General features: G+C 40.4%; 1 protein-coding gene across 1 annotated transcript in view; it reads left to right on the forward strand.

Annotated features, from left to right (window-relative positions):
• egflam (EGF-like, fibronectin type III and laminin G domains) overlaps window positions 1-12241 on the forward strand; it is a 39533-nt gene that overhangs the window by 10839 nt on the left and 16453 nt on the right. Inside the window, exons 5-8 of the mRNA XM_084054290.1 lie at window positions 3185-3302; window positions 4312-4447; window positions 7559-7725; window positions 11860-11972. Coding sequence (XP_083910416.1) covers window positions 3185-3302; window positions 4312-4447; window positions 7559-7725; window positions 11860-11972 — 534 coding nt within the window. The remainder of the gene's footprint in view (window positions 1-3184; window positions 3303-4311; window positions 4448-7558; window positions 7726-11859; window positions 11973-12241) is intronic.

A 12241-nucleotide genomic window follows, 5' to 3' on the forward strand; every position in this document is an offset into this window, starting at 1 on the left:
AGAGGCTGGCATAAAGGGGACTATCGGTCGCTTAATTGGACTATTTGAGAACCGAGGGAGGAAACACAGAACTTACGTCTATGCCCTGGTTGTGACTGAGCTGTTGGACGACTGGGAGGACTCTGTCAACATTGGAAGAAAAAGGGAGTGGTTTAAAATAGATGATGCAATACAGGTATTGCAGTCTCACAAGCCTGTGCAGGCCACCTACTTTGAGTCTCTCCAGGAGGGGTGCAGGACAGGCAACAGGTGCAGGGCCGGCAGCAACAGAACGCCCTTGGTGGCAACGATGGCTGCTGGGGACCACATCTCTTCTACCTACAACATTAGCACAAGAAACGGGAGCAGAAGAGAAGGGAGAAGGACTACCTCGGCTAGAGTCTAGACGGGAGGCACACAGTTAGGTATCTGGGCATGCTGACTCCCAGCACAGTGGGATAGATTATCACTTCAGAGATTTCTGGGAAATTGGTTTTCTGCCAGAGAAAATGATGTAAGGCCCAATTTGCTCGGTATGGTCAACCTGACACGGTCATCCAAGACAATGCAACCTCGACCTGCTCAATTTCGCCACCTTGCTGTGGAGAGGGAGTTTGAATGTAGGCAAAAATGAGGCAAAAATATGTTACTAGGCTACTTACCAAAATAATGAAAATAGTGAATCTACAAGTTTCCCAACACTACATGTTGTGAACTTGTAGATCCACTTTCACTTTTTGGGGAGGGTGGGGATGATTTTTATTTGCCTATATGTGCCCATAATAGCGATGCCAGGTTGAAATTGGTTAATATGGTTGCAGACAAGAAAAGATATCTATAACATGTGTCACATGTAGATGGACAGACATGGATTGAGATGCACTCAGAATTGATCTGAAATCAGATGAATCTGTAAACAAAATCTGAGTTGAGGAAAATATGCATAAGAAATATGCATCAAATGAATTTGAGGTTAAATGTGAACACTAGGGGGTTGAGACCCCAAGTGACGCCCCTGTCTCCACCTACCATATACGTCTACGGACTTCTATTTACTACTAGAACAGCAGCGAGGATGGATCCTACACCCTCTGCTTTGCAAACCAGTCATGTCACCACACCAGTATGAAGGACTTCCCCTAAAGGCTTTGGATTGGTTCTGCAATGCACCCTTTTTTTTACTAATTGTTTCCACCCCATTTTAGCAACAAAAACTTGGAGATTGTCCTCAGTCACTATTGAGTAAAGCGTTTGTAGACCGACTTGTGAGTCGTTCTCACCAACGGAAAGAACGGAAAGGTTCAAAATCAGGGCTGGTTGTAACTTGTATGGCACCCTGGGCGAATCCCCCAACCCAAAAATGTTTTATTTTTACAGTGAGGCTTGACCGATCAGTGCCAAACTTTGTATGCACGCTTCCAGTAGTGGTACTTCCACTGAAGTACCTCCACTAATTCTTATTTTTTAATTCATATTTTTATTAGAAAGTTTGGTACATGAAGACAGTGTCCGTTTAACTTAGAACAACACAATTAAAGGATAGCAGCAATACCCTGTCTTGTTTTATTTTATTTTGTTCCAACTAGTTTAGAAGCATTATGTTGGGGGACCAGAAACGTTAGAATATTGGTTCTGCTCAGAATTAACCTAGAAGAAAAAAAACTAGAAAAGGTCTCCGCTTCGAGGCATGCCCCAGCAGTAATACTTACAGTGTCCGATATTGACCTCAGTTTCCTAAAATGAACAGACCTCAGCATGTCTGTGGGCGTATCTGTGTGAAGTTCAATGTTTTGTGATTGCACATTGTCCAGCGTTCATTTACCAGCATGGCTCTTCATGAAATCGTCTATAGACTTGGAAAATGGAATGAGCTTTCCATCCTTTTAACTTACAATTGCTCAAAAATAGGACTGGGCATAGCTGTGACTGAGAGATGATTCACTGAAAAAAATATATTTGACATGCCCAGATTGTCAAGTACAATGCAACTTGACGAGTGGGCATTTCAGCCTGGAACCCTCTGGCTTGTGTGGAGGGACAGGTGCGTTCTAATTGGCTAGTAGTAGATCCCATACACTAGACGGACAGATTTTCATCCCATGAGGCTATGGAGGCTATGGACATCAAACTATTTGAATAATTGTTAGTGTAATAGTAGTGCTTCATGCATCCTTGATTATGTGAACAAATAGCCAGGCCAGTGAGGTTTTTGTCATCTTGAGTAAGGGTGCAACCTAGTAATTAATACAACATGCTATTATAATCTGCATTCATAAAATATGGTACAAAGTAATTAATGAAAAGGTCTGCATTGCATTCAATAAATATAAAATATGATGTGCGCATATGCAATTTGATGTACACAAAATGATTGTGCTTTGAAAATATAACCCTGCTTTCTGCTTTATCCTCACATTATTTGAAATTAAGACCATGGGTCAGGGTCATTTTATTTCTGTCACTCTAGTATTCAGTGCAGGGCACCATAAAAGTCTCAAGAAAGATTATTCAGTATATTAAGAAAGCCCTGTATTGATGTTGTCATCAATGTTTGTTTATTGGACACACACCTGGACAGACACACACCCGGACAGACACACGGACACACAGACAAAGACAGATATAGAGCGGTTGGCACCGCTAAAAATAATAATGATTTAGTTTTTTTGTTCACCGAATGGGTTCCCAGACTGCCATAAAATGAACTAGAAAAGTGTGCTCAGCCACAGATGAGTACAAATCTCTGCCTGAAGGCAGGCCACAATAATAAGACTTATTGTACACTGTCCTATGCAGTAGCGTCAAACTGTGTCTCTGCGCGTGCTTGTGCACACATGCACGTGCGTCAGACGTGTGCAGGGTACCATTTTGAAAGCAATATTCTTGCCTTCAGCCTGACAGAGACAATAATGGTGCAACAGGTGAAGTATTCAATGCCCCCCTCTCCCAGGAAATAGTACCTACAGTATGTGCTGATTTGGTTTGTTTGTTTTTTTAACGCTGTGGCTCTGCAAGAGGCTAGTCATCTACGACTGTAACAGGCTGGTTACAAGACTGAGATCTCATTGGAGCTGTGCCATGTTGTTTCTACATGGGTCCACATGATTTCCTTGTTTTTATTTATTCGTTTTCTTTCCTTTTCCTTACTTTATTTTTTCTACTTCACTACCCACCCCTCTACACTCTTCTATGCAACCTCTCCCAGGATGTCCATATTGGTACCCTGAAGGTGAACACACAGTACAAAGTCAGCGTTGGGGCGTATGGATGGGCAGGAGAGGGCAGACCTAGTGTTCCCAGAGATGTCAGGACTGCACCACATGGTAAGAATATGCTACTGTGCTGCACGCACGCACGCACGCACGCACGCACGCACGCACGCACGCACGCACGCACGCACGCACGCACGCACAAACACACACGCGTGGGCTACAAAAAAAAAAAATGCTGGTGAAAGTGTGCAAGTGTGTGGTATGAAATGTTAGCTTAACATATAAACACAATCTTTGTTCAGTTAACATCATTGCCTGTCTTTCATCCGAGCTTTTGGAGAAACTAAACTTTTCAGTTGCTCATCAGTTCAGCTTTGTGGGAGGGGGAAGTCCATTAATAAACACATTCAGGATTTATTTTGTGTGTATTATTAGTAATTATTTATATTCTTGAGTACTTTGTAATTATATACACAAAACACAGACATAAAATATATCCTTTGTTGTTTGTACATATACAGTAGTATAAATGGACCATGAAGTTCAATAGAGCTGGTAATCAAACTAATCTATTTAGTCGAGTCAATTTGTTAATATATAAATGTCAAGATAAAAAAACACTGATTATTTGATTAATCTAAAAAGCAATCAATAGAATCATCACTATGAAAATAATCGATAGCTGCAGCTCTAACACACACATGCACCCGGGAGGAAGTGGACTGAGAAAGGGGAGGAGCCAAACCAAGTTCCTGTTTCCAAATCCAAATGGGTTCCCAGATGGGTAGGGTTTGACTAATTTGCAGTGTTGCCAGATTTCACAAGAGAAACAAGCACCCAGGTTTATGAAAACAACTCCAAAAGAAGCCCTCAGTGGAGCTCATGGTTTATTAATGCAGTGCATTTGGTCTGATGTATTTTGCTTTCTTTATCAATGAATTAATTAGATCTAATTAATTTAGCTGATTATGGTCAACAGAATGTGAGTTCTGTTATCTTGTTTGGTGTGTGTGTGTGTGTGTGTGTGTGTGTTTGCGTGCCTGCGCCTGTGGGTAACCTGGCGCCCTGCGAAGTGTTTCATTTAATGTTTCATTGTGGAATTGTTCCTTTGTCCCAATAGAAATGTGCATGCCCCCATCGCCCCCCACCCAGCCTATAGTCGCAGCAGTATCTGACACAGAGCTGGCATTGTCATGGCAACAGGGAGAAAGTGAGGGGAGTGCACCAGTCCTTCACTTCCTGGTGGCTTACATCAGGTAAGAAATATTTGACTGATTGCATGATTGATTAATTGATCACTTAAGTCCTACGTAGTCCTATGATGAATAGCGAAAATACTGTTGCCGATATACAAGTTCACAACATGTTGCAATGCGATACGTTGTGAGCTTGTAGATTGAGTATTTTCGTTGTTTGTGAAACTTTTGAAACATTTTCAATACGTTTGCCTATGACATGCCAAACAATAGGGATGCCAGGGTTAAAGTGGTTACTACAGCAAATAAAACTCCTTCCAACGTGAGCTATTTGATGTGTGGATATCTCTGTTAGATTTCACGAGTTACTGTATGTAGCACTGGATCCAGCATGCATCCTATTGGGAATTTAGAGCATGTCTCTTTTGGTATTTCTTCTTGAACTGGAGTGTTGTGTCCGCCATTTTCGGACACACATGCTCTGTGGGTCTGTACAGGGAGTACGCTTGTTTTATCTGGTTCTGGTTATTTGTTACTTTTCATCAGTTTGTCTAATCATATCAAACATTATTCATCCTGTTTGGAGAAAGAGCTGAAACAAATTGGCTTGAATGAAAATATTTAATGTTACATTGTCTGTTAAATCTTGTATGTCCTGTTACTTCACAAGTTTGATACATTTTTCTATATAGAATACTATATGGAATATATAGAAACCTTCTTATATTCGGAATAATTCACAGCACTGACTGACTTGCGTGAGTTTGCCTCTTGTCTGTTCAGTGCAGTCCATTCCATTTTGACATCAGGGTCACTGGGGACATGGGAAAGAATGAATTTCATTCTCAGCATAGCAGTCTGGATCCAGATTACAGCAGTGGTCAGGCTCACATTTCAAAACACACACGCACGCATGCACGCACGCACAAACATATATTATGCACATTTGTGGCGCTACCCGCCGGGCTCACAGTTTAGTTTACCCATGGGTACAGGCATTACACATACACATATGTCTTCACCTTCGCACACACCAAACATATAAAGCACAGAAACCCACATTGTCCTGTATGTATCTCATGTATGTCCTGCCTCTCTCACACACACACAGCCACACACAACCACACACACACACTCGCAAAGACCTCACATGTCTAGATTAGCATTTTACTGTATTGTCTGTGAAATTGTAGTCCTTTCAGCTTCTGGACCTCATGTAATGACAAATGAGAGTAGTAGTATGTAAGATTAGAGAGAGCTTTTAAAAGGATGTTCAAGTATTGTTCAACTATAAAACTACACAGTCAATACAAGTTATTAAAAAAAAACTTGAAGGAAAATAGATCAAAAAGAGGTCTGTGCGAGAGAAAGAGAGAAAGAGAGAGATGCAAGTGGGAAAATAAATGTGAAAGAGTAAGAGTAAATGGCTGTTCACCATTGTATTTGTTTTACAGTTGGTCTGAACTCTACCATCCACTTAACAATATTTAAAACTGTATGTTTATAGTTATAGATACTAATGCTCAGTGTGAACAGCCCTTAAAGCTTGATTTATACTTAGTTGCACGCCAGTGTCGTGTACTTAAAATAGCAGATCTACAAGCTCACAATGCGTCACAGTGTGGTGCGTTGTGAGCTTGTAGATCTGCAGAGAGAGAGAGAGAGAGAGAGAGAGAGAGAGAGAGAGAGAGAGAGAGAGAGAGAGAGAGAGAGAGAGAGAGAGAGAGAGAGAGAGAGAGAGAGAGAGAGAGAGAGAGAGAGAGAGAGAGAGAGAGAGAGAGAGAGAGAGAGAGAGAGAGAGAGAGAGAGAGAGAGAGAGAGAGAGAGAGAGATTGATAGAGAGAGAGAGAAAGAAAGATTGATAGAGAGAGAAAGATAGATAGAAAGATGGATTGAGAGAAAGAGTTTGAGGCAGATAAACCAGATAAAGTGTGTGTGAGGGATTACACATGAATCACTGTCTGTGTGTGCATGCAGGGGCATGCTCATAGAACAAGAGCCATCTTAGAGGCAAATATTTCCCCCCACTCATCAAAGGAAATATCACTGAACACAGACATTGAGTGATGACGGAGATGACCTTATACAACAAATAGTTGTGGCTTCAGGCGCCTGACCACCAGTACCCCAAAATCTGGACATACTGTAGATGGTATAGCTCCAGATGGAAAACAGAAAACAAGACTGCTGCTGTTTCCTATGTTTTCAATTAATTCTCTGGTTACACGTTTTTTAATGTGTTTTAATTCTGTCTACTATATTATAAGGAATGCTTCATTTATCTTGCTTCACACTTGAAACATGAGTTTCCTTTATTAGTTTTTCAACTCTGGAAATGCTTTATTTACAGCTAGAGTATTCGATTTAGAATTACATTTGTGTGAAACAGCAGGAGGAGGTCTATCAAAAGATAATCTGCAATCAAAATACTAGATCATTCCCTTAAATGGAAAAGCACAACATAATCCCCTATTTCCTATCTCTAAATGCACAGAATCCCCGTGTGTGTGTGTGTGTGTGTGTGTGTGTGTGTGTGTGTGTGTGTGTGTGTGTGTGTGTGTGTGTGTGTGTGTGTGTGTGTGTGTGTGTGTGTGTGTGTGTGTGTGTGTGTGTGTGTGTGTGTGTGTGTGTGTGTGTGTGTGTTTTGCCTGCATATCTCGAGAACCGTTATACCAATCGATCAATAATATGACATCATAGTACTGACGTCATAGACTGGCCTCCAAGGCCAATGGGGTACAACAGGTATTGCAAAACCGGCTCAAGTCTAGTATGTAGTAATTTGATTCGCTATTGTAAATGTCTGGTACCTGTAGTGTAGCCTCCTTTCCAGCCTTTACTCATCTGCGAAGAGAAAATGCCTGTAGGGTAATGTTGTTATTATTGTTTATTTCAGTGGGAAATGCATCAGGTTTACTCTATTGCATATACCGCTATTAAAATATATATTCCCATCTCTGACACAAAGTTTATTACTAAACGAAAATATTATCTCCCAGTATAGTCAATGGCCATGAGCTTCACACTATGTTTGAACCAACTTTGGTAATGCATTGCAAAAGGACAAATCTAACAGCTTTGGTCAAACCGTGGTAAGCTGATTAAAATCAAGGCTCTGACAGTACAGTATGTTTAATACATTATATGTGGTGGATGTTTTCTCTTTCTCAGGCCAGAAATGGACACAGAGTGGACATACATCCGTGAGCCCATCGAGGCTAACTCCATGGTGTTAAAGGGATTAAAACCAGACACAGAGTACCAGTTTGTAGTGAGGAGCGTCAATGTGCATGGAGTCAGCCCACCGAGCCAAATCAACAGCCCGGTGCGCACCCTTGGTAAGAGCATCAGTTAAAAGATCTTGTGTTCTTGTCGCTGTTGGGTGGAAATCTTGTATGTTCAAAACCGTTACTTTTCAGCAAATGGAAAAAAGAACCAATGTTCAGATGGATCCAATGATATTTAGTTACAAGTTCTTGTGAACACTTTTAATTGGTTGAATATTTGTACAGCCCACAGTCAGAATTAAACACTGTCACTTTCAAAATATATAAAGTAGTGAAAATAGCCGATCTACAGTACATGCGACGCGTTGTGAGCTTGCTGATGAAGTGAGGGCTCCGAAATAGCTTACAGATGAAGAAAGTCCAAAGTAATGCCCTACTAAGTAGGCTATCTAAACTCTTATGAAGTAGGGCCTACTTCATAAGTGTTAGATAGCCTGTTTTTCTTTTGTCATTAAAGTATTTATTTATTTTTCAACAAATAAACATGACATAACAGACAAAGACCAACTACACAACAGTGCAAATATATTTAGAAACAAAAAATAAAAGACAAAAACTAAAAAAACTTAAACACAACAACAACAACAACAGGCAGTCATAGCTAAACTAAGCGGATAACACCCCCCTACACCCCTTTATTATCAATTGTGATGATATATATCAATTGTGATTTGTTTCAACATATGATTAATTCAGCAAACCCTTTATATACAAAAAGAAGTAGTCCCATACTAAATGGAACTTCCCGTTTACATTGTTTTTCCTGGCAATCAGATATTCATAAGATGCAGTCTCAGTCATAAGTTGGGTCCAATCTGCCAGCCCTGGTGTACACGAGCTCTTCCAGTTCCTAGTCTAGCTGCAGTGATGAGCCCTGCAGTTATTAGTTTGTGTTAGATAGCCGTGTTCTTTTCCAACTATATTCCCCATCTCACAACCTATCTCATTACTATTATTTTGTTAATAACGTTGCTAATCCAAGCGCACTTTGACCTAAATTCTTAAAATCAGCACTATCAGTGGTTGGTTGAATGAATGAATGAATGAATGAATGAATGAATAGTTTATTTCGGTGCTTTATCATAACATAGATACTTCTGTTTGGTTTACAAATACAGAGGTGGCACCGAAAAGGTGTAGGCTGAAGCCGGGGCTTTTTATGCCTACCCTATTTGAAGAGTAACTTAGTTACAAAACAAAACCAAAAAAACACATTTTCAGAACTTAGTTCGACAAAACTGAAAACAATAATTACGGCAGCAAATTTTAGCATGAAACAAACCAAGAATACAAAAATACGCAATCATACATTGGAAATTAACCCACAGAACAGGCAGGGTTGAGCACCACAGACAGCACAAAGCAGTCAAAACCTTTTATGTGCGAATAATAGGCAGTACATAATAATAAATAGATTTTGTACCCTGACAAAGGCTCATTTTAAGAGTTGAAAAGCATTGGTTGTTCAGTAGTAAAGGCTTAATAATGTCTACACCGGCGTGCCTTCTCGACTGCTCAAAATAAGATAGAAACATTTTTTAATTCGTCTTCTTAATAGATCAATCTGATGAACAGCTTTCATTGGAAACCAAACTGCAGCTGCTTTCGCTCTGTATGCCTCAAAATGTTCCCTAGCCAGCTGTTTTTGATTTACTCACCAGTCTACTGGCGAGGCTGGTAACAACAACAATTGCATTTTTTCGTCATGCTAGGATTAGAAAGTCATTAAATTTACGAAGAACATCCAAAACATCCAAATGTGAAAAGAAAAGAAAACTACATTTTTCATATGAGAGGTCAAATATCGACGCAGGTTAGATTAGTATGTGGGTTTTGCCTCTCTGGGCATTTTCCTGAATATAGGCCAGTGTTTGTGTATCAGTGGTGTTTCTGACTGGAGCCATAAACACATGGAGGTAGTCAGATATAGTAGAGCAGTCATTTACTTGATTACCTTTAATGTAATGGGATGTCATGGTGGAGGGAGGGAACATTGGGGTCTGATTGATATTGAAATGATAGGCCTGATGTTTGCGACACACACACACACACACACACACACACACACACACACACACACACACACACACACACACACACACACACACACACACACACACACACACACACACACACACACACACACACACACACACACACACACACACACACACACACACACACACACACACACACACACACACAGAAATACTTCCCTATCTGTGTGTACACACATCCTTTCCAATCCCAGTCACTGTAGGTATTGTCCTGAACTGGAGAGCATGTGGGTGGGCGAAGGAACTGTTCTGTGCCTCACACACTGGCTGTCAAACAGTTCAGCTGCCGTGATTGAATTAAGCATCTTAAGCTCTACTTGTCTGGCCCATATGAGAAGAAGTGAAATGGAAAGAAATGAAAAAAAGAGGGAGATAGGTGTTGAGAATGCGGTACAGTGATGGAGGGAATCTCACAGCGCTATAAAGAAAGAAATGAATGGGAAACAAAATTTAAAAAATTAGTGACTGAGCAAGAGGAAGAGAGCTACAGTAGAGAAGCGTGGTTTCTCAGCAGGGGGCAAAAGCCGGTTATGTCCGAGCCTCATCAGACAGGATTAAGAAGAGGACGGACGGTAGACCCTTTGTCCCCACTCCATACATCCAATACACCCCCCCCATCACCACCAGTTGAGCTTGGCTGGTCCCTCTCTCTAGTAACCCCTTCTCCTGTGCTATCAATGGGATATGGGTGAGGGGGGGTGGGGGGCACTACAGTCTGTTACACAACAGCAGATTAGTCCCCTCCTATACTACCACTAGCACCATACCGCTATACACTTAATGTTATTAGACTGCAGGTCAAACCTTTGCATCAATTCGAACTATCAAAGCAAAGCTCCTTGCCTCGGTTTTTATCTCAGCCAGGAGCTCACGTCTTGTGCCAAAGAGTGCCGAGTGTTCTGAAAGAGAGAGGATCTTAATAGACTAATTGCTGTTCACTTCCTTGGGTCAACTGGCCGCATATGAGAGACTGTGTTCATGATTCGGAAAAGTGCATATATTTTCTGTATGTCGTAAAAAAGGAATAAAGTACAAATCATACAAAAAATAGACTAATTGCTGTTATGAAACATTAAGACTAGGATTTGACGAGTTTGGGATGAATGGGATAATCATGTTGAATGTCCACTTATTTTGTTTTCCAGTTTTGAACATCTAGGGGCAATTATCTCAGTTTTGCTACTATATTTACTTACTGCGGATGTTTATTCTGATTCATAAGCTATGCATGTTCAATAAACAGGAAAGGTCTGTTATTTAATACTGAATCTATAATTGAATGTACTTCGTACTGTGGCTGGTCAACCATCAAAATGTGTTTCATGACCAACCATGTGCATTGACTTTATATCTTTGTGACCAGCCTATGGCACAGGTCTAGGAGACACCTTCCACTACATCATACAGCAGCCTGGGTACAGGCTAAGAGGTAGAATCATTGACTGTACCACTATCTCTCACTATCCTTGTCATACTGTACCAGTATGTCATCAGACATCATCATCGTATTCACATACCCATGGTCATTCTTAACATGCAACACTCATAGGTCGCAGTACAGCCATTACAGAAATGTCCCTATCCCGATTCTATCCTGTATCTAGGTTATGACCCTGGCTCAATGGAGCAACATAACTGAAGAAACAAAGTTGGATAAAGCAAACATGTTTTTTTTGTTTACTATTAAGTAAACAAAAGAAAGATTAAAGAGGGAGTCTGCTGGGTGGAGGAGAGGCTTTTAAACCCTGCAGAGCAGGTGACATGCATTTTATTAGCAATTGTAGACCCATGGCTGCACTCCTGGTTCACCTGCAATCGAACAGAACAGAGAGAGAGAAAAGAGAAAACATTACTTCTATGATGGCTGTCCCTGCTACCACAATCGTTATTCATTGTAATGTAACTCAGCTTTTAAATGATTTAGTATTCAATCTTTATTTCACCAATTAACCCATATGCATTGCCATTTCACTTGTTGAAATCATAATTGCCTTCACTTATGGAAAGATCATTTCAGCTTCTTCACTGCCATGTTTGGGAAATACCATCTTTCCAATAATCTAAAAGAATGAGCAAAGGTCATATAAATGTCTCCTTTTCCTATGTTCATATTTTTCATTCTTAACAGGTACAGATGTTGGAAGTGGAGATTATGGGCAGAGTTACATCACAGACTCCAGCATCAAAGATGAGGACAGCTTTGATATTGACGACTCTGACTATGATGTCTTCATTGAGGAGGTGAATTACCCTCATTCATTCATACATGCATACATACATGTGTATGTAAATACATACATGTGTATGTACATCCCCACATGTGCATTACACAAGCAAGCATACATACATACATACATACATACATACGTACATACATACGTACGTACGTACGTACGTACGTACGTACGTACATACGTACATACATACGTACGTACGTACGTACATACATACATACATACATACATACATACATACATACATACATACATACATACATACATACATACATA

This window comes from Gymnoscopelus microlampas (assembly GCF_963454915.1).
Source record: "Gymnoscopelus microlampas genome assembly, chromosome: 4".
Classification (NCBI taxonomy): domain Eukaryota; kingdom Metazoa; phylum Chordata; class Actinopteri; order Myctophiformes; family Myctophidae; genus Gymnoscopelus; species Gymnoscopelus microlampas.